This window comes from Pinus tabuliformis, chromosome Q (assembly GCF_031772625.1).
Source record: "Pinus tabuliformis cultivar Carrire ecotype Pingquan chromosome Q, CPIR1, whole genome shotgun sequence".
Classification (NCBI taxonomy): domain Eukaryota; kingdom Viridiplantae; phylum Streptophyta; class Pinopsida; order Pinales; family Pinaceae; genus Pinus; species Pinus tabuliformis.
This window is the reverse complement of record NC_142296.1, coordinates 916,187,286-916,207,883: the sequence shown is the minus strand read 5'-3', so window position 1 is coordinate 916,207,883 and position 20,598 is coordinate 916,187,286. Positions and strand designations below refer to the sequence as shown.

The window sequence follows — 20,598 nt, the reverse complement described above, 5'->3', positions numbered from 1 at the left end:
AAAATTGCGAAGGTTTTTATTTTGCGCATTACGGAAGTGCCTTTCAGTATTGTTGGCCCGAACAAACTGGGTTTGTGTAGATAAGATTCATTTTGGATACAGTTATTACCAATGTTGCAAATCTTGTTTCAGGAAATATATTGCTGAGGATCAGGAAAGAAACTAATCAGAAATATTGGAGAAAATATCAGAAAGCAAAAATTGGACTGAAAAACTCTGAAAAATCTGGAGAAATCAGGGATATTTGCAACACTATTATTGTTTGGTAAGCAACGATAGAGCAGGCAAGAGAAACAGGCCACAGCCCCTTAATTCTTGAGATTGATTGTGACAGAGCCTATGGTTGGACTGATTGGGGATTGTTGATCATGGATACACTTCAGTGGCTCAAAGTTGGTTCTTGCTTCACAAAAATGATCTGAACACTTATTTTAGATGCCTCGGCTTTGGTATCAGTCAATGCATCCATTTCCAATCTTATTTTATTGCATTTAGGCCTGGCTGCTCCCTGGCTCCCTTTTTTAGTGTCGCCATTCCAGGAGACAAGGAGGTAATTAATAATATTTTGCAGATGATTGTTTACATTCAGTACATAATGATCAGACTTAAGTTTAAGCCACTTTTGCTTGTGTGGATATGCTTTGTGCTGCTTCAGCGGTTGTGGTTAGTAAGCGGTTTCTCCTTTATATTCTTGGTATTGCTTTTTTTTTTTTAATGGTAAGGTTGGTGATACCATATCCATTTTAGCCCAAATCTTTTGGTTTGCATCAATGTACATTTTTATGTGATCCTAGAGGCCATATCATGGGCTATAATCTCTGTCAAGATTCAGATTTCTATTATTATACATTTTTCTTTTGAACCATAGTGATTTCTCATCGTCTGCTCTACAAGTAGTGGTCACACTTTCAATACTACACATATTTTTTGGTTTCTGCTGATAATACCTAATTTGTTTTTCAAATTTCTGGGAATGCTTGTGTTTTAAATGCTCTTTTCTTACAAAGACCTTCGGTTATATCGTGATGCTTCTTGTCATGGTCCTTAACGACTAATTATGTATCTTTGGATTTTATCATAGGCGTCTTATGTGGAAACGGGACTTCGACACAAGTTTTGTTGGCTTTATGGAAGATGGTGCTCAATGGCTTGTAGAAAACACAGATATCAAACTAGTTGGTAAGATCAAAATCGTTTTCAGTATATAACACTGCAGTTTTGTGACATTATTAATTATTAAATTTTAGCTATATATTTTGTGTTTTTAATCATGGTGTTTTCTAATACAAGAAACTGCTAGCATGCCTTCTCACTTATATCTCTAATCCCTGAGGCCTTCATATGTGTCACACGTTTTCCAGTCTTTAAGCAAGATGCAATTTTTCAAAAGAAAATTCGGGACATCGATGCATTCTCATTTGTATTAGCACTGAAAATTTTTAACATCAACAAACCAATATTGGATACTCAAAATACCATGAAATGCCATTGTTTTCGGCATGCAAGTTCTCTGAAAACCATTTTAAGGCTTCCAAACTCAAGAAGCATGTATTGTAGAGAGGCAATAAAATACGAACAGGTCATAGGTTCTTCCTCAATTGGTTCTATGCTTGCCCTTCAGACCTAGAAAAGCCTAACCTTAAAATGGACAAGAAGATGTTCTTTCTTAGAACGTACTGGACATGAAAATATTGATTGGATTCAGCCTGTTATCCCTTGTAATTTACCTATGATTTAAATTCCCATAAAGTAGAACCCCATGAGAAACTTAGAAGGCCACCACTGTCACCTTAGTGGTGCTTTCTCTCGCTTTATGATGTCTTGTCATCACCACATGCGGTATTCCCTAAGCACACTAAGTCCCAATAAATATAGTGGAAGGTAGATGACTTGGGGACTTAGTGTGAATCTGTTTTATGATATTTCTGAAGTGATGTATTGCAGATTTGTAATGCAGATTGTTTTGTCTAGTTATAGATGCAAAAGGTGTGAGTTTCTTAGACTTTGAGGCAAATTTGAATTTTGAAGAATGTTCAAATGGTGGTTGAAAGTTTTACAAGTGCGTAAGTACAGTACATTGGGCATATGGGGTCAAATAAGACTCATGGGAGGTTATCGTATTGAAGAAAAGAGGCCTGATTAGACTGAAATGTACAAACTGGATTGGTCTTGTTACCAACTGATTTACTGGTCCCAGCAAGGTCCTCTCAAGGCACTAAGTTGATACCACATAGAATAAGTGCCCTCTATCATTTCGGCAAAAATATCCCCTCTTTAAGCCCAACTCCTACTAAATGCTATGGGAGGATTTCCTAACATACACAAGAAACTTCACCCAATATGAGTAGACCAATGCATGATATTGATGTCTAAGGTGAATGCAGGAGTTAATTATCAAATTTACTGATCTAGAAATGAAAATAAACTGCAGAAAAAACGCATACCAGCGAGCAAAATTTTACTCAAACCTTTAATTATTTAACTCTAATAACAACAAAAGAGTGAGTGATAGAAAGCCTTACCAAGTATAATATGAATTCATTACTTTACCTTTGGATAAATTGCTGGAAGAGGACAAGTACGTTGCTGTTTTGCAATTTTCAGACTTGCAAAATAGGTGAAATGTACAAAACCAGCAAGTAAAATGCCCTTTGAGACCACCCACAAATATAGAAACAATCTAGATCAATAGATCTGTGGGTGGAGAAGCTTGGGAAGCGAATTAATGATAATATTAGTGGTCTAAATCTTCAGATCTGCAAGTCTATTGAATTGGGGTTCAATTCCTCTAGGGTCAAAACCCAAAAGAAATTATTCCAGTAAGAAAATCCACTTTATAACAATTGGAAGATATTTATTTTTACTTAAGGTAGGCTGTGGAAGCAAATCTGGAATAAGGCGAATGACTGTAATAAGAAATAGATCTGCAAAATCTCTATGTAATTTAAATTTGAAAACCTGAGGGTAAAGTATTCTTAGACCAAGAATATATCTAGATTTAAATACCCCAAGGATCTGTTGATGATGATAGTTCGGACAGGTGCTTTTGCATAGGCAAGTGTGAAGCATACAGATGCCCAAAAGCCTCTTATGTACTCGATCATGTTGAGTAACTGACTTTTATGATTTCTTTTCTAAGTCTAACTTAGGAAAAGAATATTGATTAATTTATTAATGAATGTTATCTATTGGGCTAAGGTTTTATAATGAAAAGTAAATTAATTTACTTTTAGCTAAGTTACCAGGATTCAGATATGGATTAGGATTCGGATACAGATCCGGATCCAGATCTGCTTGATTTTTGAAAAGCCAGGATTCAGATACGGCAAGGAAACAGCAAGTACGATTAATATAAATATATTTTTATAATAAAAATTTTGATATTAATGTCCAAATTTATTGTGATCACTACCTATCAACAACAATAGAGTTTATATTATTATTATTATTATCCAATTTTAAAGTCACGACCAAGCCAGACACCAAATTGGTGCATGAGACCCCCTTGTTTGTGGGACAAGGGACCCACCTCTGCGCATCAATTTGACTGCTAAGTCTATGCAGGCATACATACTCTACTCCTCTAGTTTTGAACTTGTGACCTCATAGGAGGAAACACATGCTCTTAACTATCAGGCCCACTCAAGTTGTATTGTGTTGATGAATTTCATGAAAAAGCATACAATACTTCATAATTAAAGTTGCATTAATTATTTTATAAAAATTCAATTATTATAATATTAATATATTACAAAACTATTTAAATAATAAATAATAATAATTTAATACACATTACTTTATATGAATTAAATAATAAGCTTATAATATATAAAAGTTTAATATAAAATATAATGTACAAATTTTAAAACTTGTACATAACAAATTTGATATATTTTAAATAATTTTAATTTATAATATATAAGGACAATAAAATAACAATTTTTTTATATTTTGAATAATTAATTTATAATATATATACACAACAAAAATTACTTTATAAAATTATAACATTTCTAAACTAATATAAATAAAGTATAACATATTTAAAAAGTTTTAATTAAATTAATGCTAAATAAAATATAGCATAGCTATAAAAGTATAATTAAATTAATATAAATAAAATATGGCATATTTATAATTAAATTATAATACTATAACATATCTAAAATATAAACATATAAACACGATGAGTTCTTTTATAACATTTCTAAACTAATGTCAATAAAATATAACAGATTTATAAAGTTATAATTAAATTAATCTAAATAAAATATTACATATTTATAATTAAATTAATATTATAACTATATGTTACTACATGAATTCAAATGTGCGAAACTGCATATGCCTCGCTGATAAATAAAATCCCAGTATTGGCGTCATACTACCAAGTCTCGGCATCATATTACCAAGTCTGTAGATCCCAAAACCAATGATATTAATACCAGTCGCATCATCTTAGCTGTCTTATTCAGTGCACGTGCATGTACTGTTTGAGCTTCTAGCGAGCAACTATCCCGGTTAGAGTGCAATGCATTGTCGACTACTAGCAAACTGCCAGGTCAAGTTATTACCAAAATATTTTTACTCGTTAAAAAACTGTTTTCTAGCATATCCAAGTGAATCCGGATCCAAAACCGTTTTTGATCCGGGGATCCGCGAATCCATTTCCCAGGGTGGACTGATCCAGTAACATAGACTTTTAGTGAGTTAGATCTATTCTCTACTATTGATCTATGTGGGTTATGCTTTAATCATGTCCATCCATTACTTTGGAGATTGAGGGTTAGGTATCTAGCTCAATGAGAAATTATAGAAGAAGCCCAAGGGAGAGGAGGAAGACACGTTGACTTCATTGAGAGAGAGATTTTCTTAAGGGGAGTGAGAGACTCAAGACTGAAGGGAAAAGAAAAGTGTGTATCAAGGAGATTCCAATGTGAAAATTGTGAAGGGCTGAGAGTTTGGAGAAAGGACGCTGAGATTCCAACTAGAGGCTTGTGTAGGGGTGCCGTACAACCTAGGTGAAGGGTGAATTTATTCCAGTGCACAGGGGGTTGTACAAGGCTAGGAGAAAGGAGGTCTTGGAGAAGCCAGGTTTCTAGGGGTCAAAATTTTTTTGGGGGCCAAATTTTCTAGAAGGTCGAAATTTCCAGGGGCCGAAAATTCTAGGTTCTATTGTGTTGTATTTTCTGTCTATTCTCTGAGTGTCATTATCTTTGTTAAGCGAGCCCTTAATTTTCCCCCGTAATCAAAAGTTAATGAGAATTTGGAGGGTGAAAATCTTGTGTTTGTGATTGATTTTCTATTTAAATTTCCATTGCAAATTATTTAAGTTAAAATGCCAGTGTATTTTTATTCAGCGTTTTTTCCAAAAAAAAATAAAATTATAGGGTGAATATATTTTTTGAGCATAAAATAAATTGCTAGGAATGTAAATTAGATTTGGCACTGGAAAATTTTGTTGAAATATGTAGCTAGTTTTGGTCTTCATAATGTCTATTGTAATCAAGATTTCATATATTTGATATTAAAGAGAAAAGAAATTTATTATTGTCATTCTTGATGCATGGGTTTCATGCCCAAGATAAATTTATTTATAGGTCAAGCACACATTTATTATTTGTCATAGAACTATGAAGTCAAAAGAGTCATTGTCATACATGTAAGACCCCTTTGGGCATGTTGTATCTTGTAAAGAAAATTTTTGTAAAGTCAAAAGTGTCATAAAGACCCTCCAAGACCTTGTCAAACAAGTCGGCCTACAAGAAGGATCAAGTCAGCCTCATGGACAACAATTTGACCTCCTAAGAAGCCTATATATAAGAGACATCAACCTCACTTGAAGGCCATCCAATCAACTCACAAGAAGTTTGATCAAGAAAGAAAAAGAGACCTAAAAGAGCGAAGAAGAGGACTAGAAGAAGGAAAGGAATGAAGTCTTTGAAAGTTGTTTTTGGGCTATCATCTCCTCACACATGCGAAGATTAGGGCTACATCACTACAACAAGATCAAATTGCAGAAAGGAGCTGAGTTAGGGCACCAAAAGGTCTACTTTGCAAGCTGAGTTCCAAAGAAGGAAGAACCAAGTCAAGTGAAGGAGAAGGAAGGAAGAAATCACCATCTTTTCCACACGTGCAAGAGCTAGGGTTTCTAGAGTCGCTGAAAATTGCAGTCAAGAAGTTGCTGGGGTTAGAAAAATTGCTGGAGAAATTGCTGGGGTCTGTTAGTTTTTGTAGCATCGGATGTGTTCTAGGCACAAATTTTTGTGGAGAGGCTAGAATACAGGAGATCTCCAAAACCCAGAATCGTTTCTGGAAATTCCGCTTAGAAATGACTTAATTAGATTATTAGCCAGTTTTGAAATATTTCCTAAGTCTAAACTTAAGGAATGTGGTTAATTAATCATAATTAATTAAGTCAAGGCATGAATGATCTAGAAACTTACATGGATTGACTTCAAGTTAATCCTAGCCATTGATTAAGATTTAATCCTAGCCGTTGGAGTCCCAACAGAGGATTATAAGAAGAAGTCGATGGGCACTTGGAGAAGACACTGGAGCTGTTCGATTTCATGAGCAGACCGATTTCCTGAGTAGCAGTAGTTAGTTGCCGGAGAGAGAGCTAGTGAGATCGAAGTAGTGAGTGAGGGGCGGGGACAGTGATCTGGAGGAAAGATTTTACAGATCCAGAGAGGCAGCAACAAGAGGGCCAAATTATCCCAGAGAGGCAGTGCTGAGGGACAACGCAGTTCCTTCAGCCAGGTAGTTCGATTTGGAGCAAAGAAAAATCGTTCTCGGTTCCAGAGGCTGGGAAGAAGTCTTAGAGGGTCGAAGAGACGATTTTCTCAGCATCCAAGGGCAGAACGACTTCCTTAGAGCCCAGTTCGAGGCAAGCCGTCCAGCTAGCTATGCAGAGGTCTAGGAGGGCTGAGTTTTGGTAGGCAAAGTTGTGCTAGAGATTGCTTGTGGGAGGAGGGTAATTCCATTCAGTATTTTTCCCAGTTTTCCTTGCTGTTTGGATTGCCAGTTGAGCATCCATAGATGTACTTAGCTTTCACTGCTGCATAGTAAAATAAAACCCTCATTGTTGCACCGATTTTCCCAAGTTGGTTTTTTCCGGAACATTTGTCCAAAAATAATTGTGTTATTTTATGTGTGTGTGCTAGCATTTCTTCCAGCATTTATTCTTCTAGAATTTTATTTGTGTAGGTTGCAGTGTGAGTTATTTAGTATTTGTTGTAGGAAACTGTAAATAAATTGTTAATTAAAATAACAATTAGGAGAATAATTTCCAGTTGCTGCAATAGGGTTCCGGTTTGGAATTTTCGCATGGTATCAGAGCGCAATTGATCAGCTGGAGAGTTCAGTAACGAAGACAAGGAGTTTCGTTGTTCAGTGTGGGCAGCAGATCGAAATCCTAGAGGGAAGCATAGTCACTTTTCCATGAGGCTGAGTTACTAGAGGAGATTCGATTTTTTTGAGTGAGGGACAGAAAAAGTCGATCTCTCTAGATCGAGTGATTCCAGAGGCAGAGGGAGCAACCCAGTATTTTCGTAGAGTAGATCTCTAGCTGGACGCAGTAGTTTTGCAACAGTTTTCTAGAGAAGAGCTAGCGTCAGGTGAAAGGAAGAAGAGCACACACTAAGGGAAAATTTTCCTCAGGGAACTTCTAATCTCAAGAAGTTCAATTTCCCTTGTAGACCAGCAGACGTTGTGAGCAGAGTTTCTCACTCCAGAAGGGAGTGCAAATAGCTGAGCAACAATTAAGAAGAAGGGAAGAGGAGATTTTCAACATTTGTTGAGATGGCCACTGCTGGGCTTTGAGATCAGGACAGGTTGGATGGTGCTTCCAACTATGTCATCTGGAAGGCAAGGATGTCCTTCCTTCTAGATGAATTTGGCCTAAAGACATATATTGATGTAGTGGTAGTAGTACCCCAGGATGCAGATCAACTGATGGAGCACAGAAAGGAGATGGCACGAGCGAAGAGGTTAATCCTAGACGGAGTCCGGGATCACATTTTTTTGCACATAGATGGCAAAGGTACTGCCAGAGATATGTGGGAGATTCTCTCCACGCTGTACCAGGGCACTTCCGAGCAGCGAAAGATGTACTTAGAGGAGAAGTTGAGGCTCATCCGGATGCAGAAGGGGGAAAGCATAGACCCCTTCCTCACTAGGATTCAGGAGGTCCAGGACCAGTTGTCAGTTGTTGGGGCAATGCCTCAACCCACAGAGCTAGTGCAATTGGCACTAAACAGTGTCTCCGAGGAGTGGCAGATATTCGTCCAAAGTATTTTGGGCAAAGATACCTTGCCAAGGTGGGACAGGATGTGGGCCGATTTGCAATAGGAGGAGTTGAGACGAGCTCTATTGAAGAGCTCCATCAGTGGCAGTAGCGGATTGAAGCAGGTGAAGGAGGAGGAGAATGTGGCCCTCGCATTAAAGGGTCCCAGTTAGGGACAAGGGGAGCAGAGAAAGAAGAAGGACCTTTCGAAGGTCAAGTGCTTCAAGTGTGGCGAGTTTGGCCACTATAGTACCCAATGTCCTCTAAAAAAGGAGGATAAGGAGGAGAAGCAGGACCAGGCTGCATCTCATGCAGAGATCGATAGGCTATCCTCCAGGCTAGAGGAAGACTTCACTATGTTTGTTGATATACCTCCAGGAGTGAGGTGGGGTGACTTGGTGCTGTAGCGTCAATTTGCTACAGATGGGCAGGATCCTTGAGGAGGCCCACCTCATGGATCAAATACCTTGTTACAGGAGCCCACAGTATTCAGTAGCAGGATGGATCAGTGGCAACAGATGCAGTCAGATGCCAGAGTGACAGTTGCAGAGACTAGTAGCAGTCAGATGCTGGGGAGCGCAGTGCAAAGTTGGCAGCAGTGTAGTTGGCACAGTGCAGAATCAACAGTAGTGCAAATTCTTCAGTGATAGTGCAAATACTAGCAGCAGTCAGAGACTCGGGAGACAAATGCATCATGTTGATCACAATTGATTTAGTATTTAGGATGCTTCTTAGTTGCAGTTGTTGCAATTGCAGCAACAACAAATGAGAGGGAGTTACAATGCAGATGCAGTGTTGGCAGCAGTTCAGGAGGGTCAGAAACAACACAGATGCAACGTATATCAAAGTTATGCAGTGGTTGGTGGGCAGTTTGGCCAGACATCAGCAACATGACAGGAGATGATGCAGAGACAAGGTGTGCAGTAGCACTAGAACACATTCCTTTCTAAGAGGGAGTGTTAGTTTTTGTATCATTGGATGTGTTCTAGCCACAATATTTTGTGGAGAGGCTAGAATATAGGAGATGTCCAAAATTCAGAAATCATTTCTAGAAATTCCGCCTAGAAATGACTTAATTAGATTATTAGCCAATTTTTAAATATTTCCTAAGTCTAAACTTAGGGAATATGGTTAATTAATCAAAATTAATTAAGTCAAGGCATGAATGATCTAGAAACTCACACAGATCGACTTCAAGTTAATCCTAGCCATTGATTAAGATTTAATCTTGGTCGTTGTAGTCCCAACAGAGGATTATAAGAATAAGTCGATGGGCACTTGGAGAAGACATTGGATTAGTTCGATTTCATGACCAAATCGATTTCCTGAGTGTTGAAGAAAATGTAACTAGGTTCGGTCTTCATAAATGTACTTTTGATATTTGTATTTATTCAAGAAAAAGAAATATTATTTTTATAATATATGTCAATGAGTTTCTTGTTCATTGAAGTAGGTCTAGCACATGTTAAAGTGCTACAGGCAAATCAAAAGGTCAAAAGAATTATGTTAAGACCTTAAGGGTATGTTACATTGTATAAGTGTCAAGGAAGTCACCTCCAAGCAAAGTCATATCCCCTCCTATGCAAAGGCACCATAAAGGTGTCTCCTTCAAGCATGTGACACCTCGAAAGAAGCCATCCAAAGCAAACATAATAAGTCGGCCTACAGACTGTCCTCAAGTCGGCCTTCTAGTTGGCCTAAAAGGAGGGACAGTCCTCTATATATAGAGGTTGTCCACTCCATTATAATGCACTGAAATATCTCTGAAATCAGCGAAGGGAAGCAGCCGAAAAAGAGAAGGAAAAGTCTAGACTAAAGGGTTTCCAAGACAAGCGAAGGAAGGAGGAAGAAGGCCGAAGTAAAGAGGAATGTTTCTAGGGCTAGAAACAATCACATGTGCGAAGAAGAGGAGGGTAAGTCTACGGGTATGACAACGGGATCAAACAGTTCATGAATTAGTGTTGGTTGGGTTTGAAACTAGGTCTACAAGGCTACAAGGCCTCCCAAGACAAGCGAAGAAGCCTATCTCTCTAGCGAAGGAAAAGGACCCTAATTCTCTAGGGTACCTCTCACACGTGTGAGAATTAGGGCTGCAGTGATGTCACACTAAGCCTACCACCATATATCAAGAAGGAAATCGGATGATCAAAGTGAAGGAATGAGTATCCTTAGGTGAAGGATATCACAAAGTAAAAGTATCTCTTCTAGAATATCTACTTACAGTGGAAGGAAGAACGAAGTGCCAGAAGGAGGTAGACAACGTGCCGGGGAAACATAGTGCAAAGAAATGGAAGGACTTGGCTTGTGCTTGGAGGATCCTCTAGTCAAGAGTCTAGGGTTTGGCATTGATCAAGAAAGAAGCTTCAATAAGAGAAAACTTACCAAAGGGTTTTCCTCTCAAGAGAAAAGAGGCTTTGGCCCTGGCAGAGAGCCAACATCTTGTGTTCTTGTTCTTATATTTTTGATAGCAGTTTGATGTAGTACACACACATGCATTAATAAGAAGAAGAAGATTAAGCTAACAAGAAAAGTAAAGACTCCACAGATTGTTATCAAGTCTAGAAGAATCACACTACACTTATTTGCCCTAGATTCTTCAACATGGTATCAGAGCTAAGGTGACACATCAAGGAAAGGGAAACTCAAGAACACTCATCAAGGAAAGGCATCTACAAGGTTGAAGCATCAAGCCAAATCTACTCAAGGAAAAGAAGGCCTACCATCCATCATTCATCAAGGAAGACTACATAGCAAGAAGAAGAGCCTTACATAAAGGCACCTACAAAGAAGATCACATCAAGAAGGGACCTGTTGTCGCACAAAGTGTCGAGGCAATGCGACAACACTCAGAGTAAGGGATGTCACTCTTAATCCTTACTCACTTCGTTTAGACTCTCTCCTAGGCAAGTCAAGGGGGGTAGTCCCTAAAGTGAATGGATGGGGGTAACCTGTGAAACACAGGCTCTAGGAGATTTTAATGCTAGACAACTTGATGAATTTAAATGAATCCCGATTAATTTAGATGAATAGATTAAACGCTAATGTAACCAAGACACGACCACAAGATAGGAACAATTATAGACCAGTGCCTTTAATATTTGAATTAACCACCAACTAAATAAAACAAGTTATCTAGAACAATTTTCAATATGTGACGAATAATGACAATCATGAATAATCAATATAAATGCCCAACACTGTAACATGCAAAAGATTCCAGATCTAAAAATGGTTTTCATTAACTGCCCAGATCTAGATTCAATTAATTTTCTTCAACAACCAAATATGATTTAAAACGTTTATTGCACCTTGACCATAGAAAAATATGCATTTAATAACACTAAGGAACTTCAAATTCAAATCTTAATTATTCCTTAGGCGATAACTAAAGAAGTAAAACAAATCAACGGGTTAAAAAAAATCGAAATTTTTAATGGGCCATAAGCCACATTAAAATTTTTAATGTTTAAGCAAAAACCCCTTAATTTATTTCATTTTAAATCCTTAGTTACAAATTTAAAATTTTTAGAATTTTTTAATGTTTAGGATTTTTAGGTTTTTCAAAAAAAAAAAGAGGAAAAATAAAATAAAATGTCAAAAGGTTAGAGTTTTTTAAAAGTTTTTTAACTTTTTAGATTTTTTGAAACTTTGTAAATGTTTTAGATTTTTAATTTTTAGATTTTTAAATATATTAGTTTTTTAGATTTTTATATTTTAGGATTTTAATTTTTTTAAAGTTTTTTAATCAAAGTCAAAATAAAACAAAAAATAAAATCTAAATGAAACCAAAATCGAATTTTGATTTTTTATTTTTAATTAAATCAAAACAAAAACACACTTCATAAAATTTGTTAACGCTACCTATCTAAAGAAACCAAAACTAAATGAAACTAAACCTAAGCTATCCTACCTAACCCCACCCACACACAAATAAAATATAATAAAAGGTAAAGCTTTGAGTTGTTGTGCGTATTGTGTGCAGGTCCGGCAGCTGGAGGAGAATAGACACAGGATCAGGTGGCAGCAAGGAGGAAATACGCAGGAGCAAAGGCCGGACAACGGGGTTGAAGGTGCAACGATGGGAGCCAGGGATTCAATAGATGAAACTTGATGGAGGGTTTTAGTTTTTTTTTTTTTTTGCAGGTTTTTTGCAGCGTACAGGTAAATGGATGCGTGAGGGATTAGTGGACCGCTCTGAGGGGCTTCGACGTAGGATGGGGGAGCAGCTGTGTGGAAAAACGTGATGAGGGTGAATGATGGCTGCGGAAAAGGAATAGCTCGTATGATAGATGGACGACGAAGAGGCAGCAAAAGGATTGCGGCCTTGCTGGAGGGTCAGGCTGCGGAATGGCAATTGCGGGGAGAAGGACTGTGTGGACAGATTTGAGGAGCTTAATGGCAGACGACAGCGTGGAAAGGTGCGGATCTGGATAGAAAACGCAAGAATAAACCCCAAGTTTTTCCAGATTGTAAAAAAAAAAATTTAAACCCAAACTCAGACCATAAAAATAATTTCAAAGTTTTCCAGAAAACAACAGTGAAAACAAATTTGAAATTTTCTGCTTAGGAAACCCAGGCAGCAGAGAAATTGCAGCCCAAGAACCGAAGAGAAATTTCCAGATTAAGATGTTATATTTTAGCTTTAAATTTAACCTTGAAACCTAAGAAAACATCCAGATCTAAAATCTTTTTGGAACCCTTATGAATTTTTCCAGATTAAAGAATTTTAAATTTTGAATCCCTGGATTGCAAAATCTGGGTAGAATCCCTGCAAAAATGATGTTGATGAACCAAAGATCCAGATCTTACCCTCCAGGGCCTAGATCTGGATTCTGCACAGATTTCTCCTTCAGATCTGTAGCTGTAAGACAACAAAGAACACCCAAACGATATATACAATGACCCAAAAAAAGGCTAAAACCTAGAAAACCCAAGTCAGAAAACTGAAACTAATTTTACAGATCTATGTACATGATTGGCAGATCTATTAGATCTAAGGAGTGTGAGTCCAACTCCACTCCCAAATATGATAATCTGAGGCTCTCAATAGCCAGATTTGTCAATTTAGCACTAAAAAAAATTTAAAATTTTCAAATTTTAAAGGAGGTACTGAGCTCAAAACCCTTCATGCATCACCCATAAAAAAATATCTTATGATAAGCCCGAGATCAAATCAAGTTGGGCTCTTCAAAAAACACGGATCGGGAGTTGGTTGGTTCAACTGAAAACTTCCCCGAACGCCCGATGATCTAATAATCAAGGATTTCCTGCAAAACTCAATTTAACCATCAACATAGAGCGAGAAAACGATAATAAAATTCAGATAAATAGAGATACCTGCTATTATATTCAAAACTTAAATTATCATTCAAACCCCAGCGACTGAGCAAGATACCTATACTCAAATCGCTCTTCAGAAATGACTAAAAAGAAATCTATGCATGAAAATGACACATCTTACAGTATTTCCAAGAAGAGTAACACCAACAGAAATTTAACCCCAAAGTCTTTCTTTATTGCTCATAAAAAGGATTACAAGAGAGCTTTTCGCTTAGTACACCATCCAGAGATCGGATGAACTCACTGACAAATGACCTCCTATTTAAAGATAAATCCTCCAACGGCTAGTTCGAGTGATCCTCGTCAAAGAAATCTCAATCGTTGATGAGGATCAAAATTTCTTTTAATCTCATCCGTCGAAATTTTAAATTATTGAGGAAATTCAAATTTTTCAATTTAATGCATTTTAATTAATTCAAAAATTAAATTTTTGAATTAATTTCCTCAAAATTTTGACTTTGACTTGACCCCAGGGACGAAAGGCTTAAAATTTAGCAAAATAATTAATTACCTCTTAAAATTTAGCAAAATAATTAATTTACCTTAGTCCCTGGAACTCTTAAACTTTAATTTTTTAAGGACCAACGAATTTTGCCTTTGGAGAATTTAAATTTACCTAGGACCTAGAATTAATCAAATTTCTGGCTTAGGATTTTAATTAATTTTGGCCAAAAAATTTAATTAATTAACCTATGAGGGGATAAATTATTTTTCCAACCCTTAAGACACTTTACATCATGATTTCACATTTTTTACATCTCAAGCGGGGAAAACCCATTTGCAAAAGACCCTCACAGACTACCTAGTTTTGCGACACAAAATATAATCTAGCAGATCAAGCAATTTGTAATAAAATAACCTAACCAAATAGTTAGGATTATTCCCAAATCACTTTTACATAGACTCGATCTAGAACACTAGGACTCCCCTAAGATCCTAGTGACAAAATCCATTCCGGCTTTGGGGTAAGGCTAAAGGAAAACTCTGTCGACCATCCAAGAATGGATCGATGAGACAAAAAACCTCCCGGAATGTAGATCGTCACCAGAAAAGTAGGTTTACCTAGGTAATTACATACACGACACGGATCTGCTGAGATTATTTACATTATACACATGCAGAATGGGTTTACATTATAACATGATCCTCAGGCTGATGATGATAGCTGGATGACAGGAACAGATCGATCAGACGCTATCACTTTTGCGAAAAAAGGGGGTGTACTGCTATGGGTCGTTGACACATAGTGGTCAACAGGACCTACACCACAAGCCGAGCCATTAATCAAGTCTACTTGAAGCAAGTCCACTTGGATAAGGCAACTTGAAGAACATCAAGATCCTAGAAAGGCAAACCATCAAGTCTTCAAGGAGAAAGCAAATCTACTACATCTCAAGATCTATCAAGTAAGTATATGTCCCCTTCTGAATATACATCAATGCCTTTTTGCAAGGAAAGCAACAAATTGGTAGGTACCGATAACTTTCTTGCATGGAAGAAGAGGACTGATTTACTTCTCAAGGAGAATGAACTTCTAGAACATGTCAAAGGGAATATCACTATCCCTGCTAAGGAACAAACTCAAGCCTTAGCCAAGTAGAATAAGGATGAGACAAGAGCTCAAAGGATTCTAATAGAATCCATGAAAGACTCTCTCATTCCTTATGTTTCCAAATTTGAAACATCAAAATAAATTTATGATAAGCTAGTAGAGCTATTCTCAGTATCCATAGTTGGAGAAGTGATATCTCTAAGGAATGAATTGTACAAGATGAATATATCAAAGGATGGAATAGCTCCCTACTTCATGAAAATCTCTGAGATGAGAGATCAACTTCAAGAGCTTGGGGAAGTCATGTCTGATAGAGAAATGACAATTGTAGCACTCAATGCTCTACCTGAGGATTGGGGTAACTTCACATCTAGCATATATGCCAAGAAGGAAGCAACCACACTCAGTGAAATGTGGTCTCTATGCAAGACAGAGGAAACCAGACTTAAGGCAAAGGAAGATGTGGGATCAAAGAAGCAAGCATTTGCTACCATGGCCAAGAGAAAGGGTAAGTTTGGCAAATTTGGTCCACGAAGAACAAACGACAAAGACATGTCCAAATCCAATGCTATGAATGTTAAGAATATGGACACTACAAAAGGAAATGTCCTAAGCTTAAGAAGGACAACAACAACAAAAGAAAGAGGGAAGAAGCTCACATGACTCAAGAGGTGAAAGAAGAAGAAAAGAAGCAAAAGAAGGAAGATCCTCCAGATCTATACTATGACGAAGTCAAACTCTTTACTTCAAGTCTTCTTTTAAGGTTTTGAGTTGGAAAGGAGCATGTAGGAATAAAATAAAATTGCATGGCTGGAAACATCTTCTAGAATCTAGAAGCATGAAGTACATAGAGTTCTAGATACTCATGAAGAAGTAACATGTATAATGAGAACAAAATGCATGGTTAGAAATATCTTCTAGAATATAGGAGCATGATAGGTATAGTTCAAGATATTCATGTGTTGGAATTTCTAAGTCTAACTATTAGAAATCCTTCATGTACTTTCTGATTTATTTCTGCCTACTTGTTCTGTTTAATTAACAAGTTATTTACCATGTAAATACTGAAAATAAATACAAGTACATGCTCAACACATTATAGATCATCAACTGAAGGAAAAACAAGCACACAAGTGACACCGTTGTTTTTGGACTAATGTCCCCGAAAAAACCCAATGCGAGAAAACCGGTGCAACTATCTGAGGGTTTTATTATTAAGCAGTTTCAGAATACAATCTGGGTGCCAAACCGACTCACCCAACAGAGAATGATCTCGGCAGTAGTACCTCTCAGTCGGAGACAGATATTCCAGCTAAAACCCCGGATGAACAATCCCATAACTCTCAACTCCAATCTGCCCCACGAAATCTCCAGCGTCTGCCTCTAGGGACTGCGTCAGCCTCTTTGGCACAGCGTCTGCCCAACGTCACCCCAACCCGCCTTGCGTCAGCCTCTGGAGGCACTGCATCAGCCTTTGCGTCACCCATGCTGGCTCTCTCTGGCAATGCGCAGCTCCTGGCTACCTTTGTGTGGGCCCTGACTGGCTCTGCGTGGCCTCTAGCTGGCTCTGCGTCCCTCCCTCCCGGCTTCTGCGCTGATGCTCCCGATACCCTCTCGGCCTCTCTTCTTCTGTATTCACTGCCCCTCAGCTGCAACTCTGATCACTCCTATTTCCTCAGCAAGCCCTGCCCCAGAAAATTGAATTCTTGATCAATTCAGTGTATTCTCCAAGTGACCCTTAAGCCTCCTCTTATACTTTTCTTGTTGAAAATTCAACGGCCGAGATTAAGTCCCTAATCAACAGCTAATATTAGATTTGGCTTGATCCATGACTTTTGGACCATTCTAATTTAGTTTTATATTAATTCACGTTAATATTTTATTTTCCTTAAGTTTAGACTTAGGGACTCCATTAAAAATATTAATTATTTTAATATCTCCTAAATTGTTTAGAATCTGCGCAGACCATTTCTGGGTATTGGAGAGCTCATGCGCTTTAGCCTCTCCACCAATTTTCATGGCTAGAGCACATCCGATGCTACCCCAAATCAACATCATGTAGAAGGAGCATACCTAGAATAGGACCTCATCCACTATGAAAGAAAATTTATCATAAATAAGAATCTTAGAAGACCTCTGTCATCAAAGGGAAAGAAACATTTGCAGGGTAAGGATCTTCAATATCCTATGATGGAATCTTCAAAAGAAGATTCATGAATAAGAAGCAGATGTCCCATTTGGAATCCCATTCATGGGGTTCAAGAAAAGTATGATATCCAGACAAGCTAAGATGAAGCAAGAAGGGCCAGACCAAGGACAACCAAATGAAGCTATGATGATCAAAGGAGAATCAAGATGAGGTATGTATCCATCAAAGTTTAGTCATGTTATCATTGGTGTATTATTGAGTCATGGAATAGTTCTATAACATGATCAAGTATGAAAGAATCTCTTTCACCAAGGACATGCTCGAAGGCGTGTACTACAATGCATTGAAGGTCAACAAAATAATATGCTCACATAAGGAGTATAAGATTGCTGGCTAAGAAGCAAGAAGAAATGTTGGCTAGTCCAGGAAGCAAGCAATGAAGAAAGAGATCAAGCATGTGAAGAACACCATGATCACCAAGAATCACTATTTGACAAGATACTTTGAAGGCATCTCCTGAAAGAAGGCAGGACATCTCTGACAAAGGAAGGAAGGATCCTTGACACCTATGAAGGCCTTGGAGATATAAAAGATGCAAATAACTGATTCTACTCTACGAATATGTCATGATGAAGAAGCCATCCAACAAAAGAAAAAGCAATGTTGAAGCAATATCAGGATGAAGTCATGATGGGCTACTAGGTTGAAGCATGTAAACAAGCAAGTACAACGAAGCATCCATGAGAAGAGTATTCTGAAGCATGGACAAATGACAAAGGAGTAGCCAGATGACAAAAAAACCTGATGTATGGCAAGAAAGCCACTTTCCACGAAGGAAGTAATGACATGACAAACCAGGAAGGAAAGTGATCAATGGATGGCGCCCTACCTAGAATAATTTCGAGCAAAGACATCATGACATCAAATAAAGGAAAAATATCAAGCAGCTGAAGGACCCATGAAGAAGAAGTTGTTGATGAATGAAAGAGTCCCTAGTTAAGAGGGAGCTCTGACAGGTCCCTGATCAAGAGGGAGTTTTGGATCACCCCTGATTACAAAGGAGTGAAAATCGTGTTTTTCCATTTCATGGGTCATGCACTAGACCAGAACTAACAGCCGTAAGTCTAGATGAAGGCCATGAATGTGTAATATCCCTTTTCAGGGATGTCCCTCAAACACAAGCAAACTCCAACCAGAGATGGACTGGGAGGGCGTTTACCAGATATGTCGCCTCTGAAAAGAGGACAAGATCTTGAGGCTACCTGACCCTTTCCAGACTCTGTCTAACAGTATAGGAGAAAAACACACAAGTGGTATAGTAGCCGGGAAGCTCAAAGAGATAAAAATAACAGTAGTGCAACATACAATATTGTAGACATGGAATATAAGTAGATACTCAAGAAATGCATAGAGAAATGCTAAGCCATATTATTACACTGAGTAATGGACAGAGTACAAGAGGTGATCAGAAAGATAGCACCTCGACTTGCACAAGGCAAGTGAAGAAATACACTCATAATGGTAAGGAAATGGCCTCTCTCTGAACTGCGTCCAAGCTGCCAGAGAATTGTTGTGCTGCTGCTACTGCTAGAAGCAAGTGAGGATTTGGGGCTGTTCCCCTCCTCAGAAAATGCTGAAACTCTGGAATCAACCTCTGCTCAATAAACCCAGAAAATCCCAGAAAGCTTTTCTAAAATAGTTGACCCCCGAAAATCACCCCCTTGAGGATCTACGCTATCCCTCAAGGCTCTGCGCTGCCACTGAAGAGAATCCTCCAAAACTCTGCCCGGGACTCTGCCAAAATCCTCCAATATGCAATGGCTGGTCCCTAGCTCAATCTCCAAGCTCAAATCCTCCACATAAACCCAATCCGGAGCTCCTACCAAAAGAGACTACGTCCTCCTCCCTCAAGACTGCGCAGTCATCAAAATGCTCAGTTCCTCCTCAACTCCAACGATCGATCCTTCTGCAAAAGACTGATGAAACTACCTTGCCTGAGCAGGCACTCGAAGTCCCCTGAGGCTAAGGGTGAGATCTCCGAACGGAGACACTCGATGCACTAAACAGTGCTGCAGACAGGTTAAACAGCCAGCGTGCTCTAAGTCAAAGTGACTAGCTCAAATGCAACATAATTGAATGCCCAAATGAGGAGGCTCCTCTCTCCTTTATAGCGTTGGCCTCTCTCAAAACCCTAAGGCCCACCTCCTCCAACGTAGCCTCTCTCTTGCCACGTGCTCCTCTCCATCTGCGCAGTCCCTCCAAGTGTTTACGTGGGCCCCCTTATCTACATGGTCCTTTTGGCCCCCTTGGCTCCCCTTTAAGTTACAACGTTGTGCTACTAGGGAGTGACTTTATTCAAAAAGTGAGTTATGTCCCCCTTTCCTCACCTTTTTATTTCTAAATAACTATAGAAGGCAAATTTGAGCAAAATTGAATATTCCAATTAGCCATGGCTAATTAGTAATATTACAGTCTCCCCCGGCAAAATGTTGCTTGTCCTCAAGCAACTGAAGTGATGGATGCTGCAAACTTTTTTCACTCTCCCAAGTGGCATCCTCATCCGGTAAATTCTTCCACCTCACCAAGAATTCCCGGACCGTCCTGCTCTGCAGCTGCCTCTCCCTGGTATCAATAATAGCCTCTGGCTGCAACACCAAATGCCCCTCATCATCCATGGGTGGTAGCTCATCTGTCTCTGTCACCCGCTACCCCAATGCCTTCTTCTGGCATGATACATGGAAAACGTTATGAATCTCGCTGCCTTGGGGCAGCTCCAACTCATATGCAACCTGTCCAATCCTGCGTATCACCTTGTATGGCCCATAAATGCGGGGCTTGAGCTTCTCAGCCCCCTTCTGCTTCAGTGACGAATGTCGGTATGGCTGTAATCGTAGGTAGACCAAGTCCCCTACCTCAAACTGTCTCTTTACCCGACCCCTGTCAGCATACAGCTTCTGTTGGTTCTACGCTATAGCCATGTTATCCTTGAGAGCTCGAAGAATATCCTGACTCTCCTGGATCCAAATCTTGGCTCTCAGAGCCTTGCTAGCACCAAACATCATGTCAGCAAAAGATAAAGGATGATATCCATACAAGGCATAGAATGGTGACATACCAATGGACATGTGATGTGTAGTGTTGTAGTAGTACTCCCCCAGATGCAGCCACTTCAGCCATGCTCGCTGCTGCCCACTGACATAGTTACGCAAGTAGCCCTCCAGCCACTTGTTAACTATCTCTGTCTGCCCGTCCGTCTGTGGGTGATAACTG

The 20,598-nt window shown here is 38.6% G+C and overlaps 1 protein-coding gene across 1 annotated transcript in view; it reads left to right on the top strand.

Moving 5' to 3' along the window:
* LOC149222445 (cyclase-like protein 3) overlaps positions 1 to 20,598 on the top strand; it is a 378,438-nt gene that overhangs the window by 245,020 nt on the left and 112,820 nt on the right. Inside the window, exon 4 of the mRNA XM_089385449.1 lies at positions 1,082 to 1,179. Within this exon, the coding sequence (XP_089241575.1) occupies positions 1,082 to 1,179 (98 nt within the window). The remainder of the gene's footprint in view (positions 1 to 1,081; positions 1,180 to 20,598) is intronic.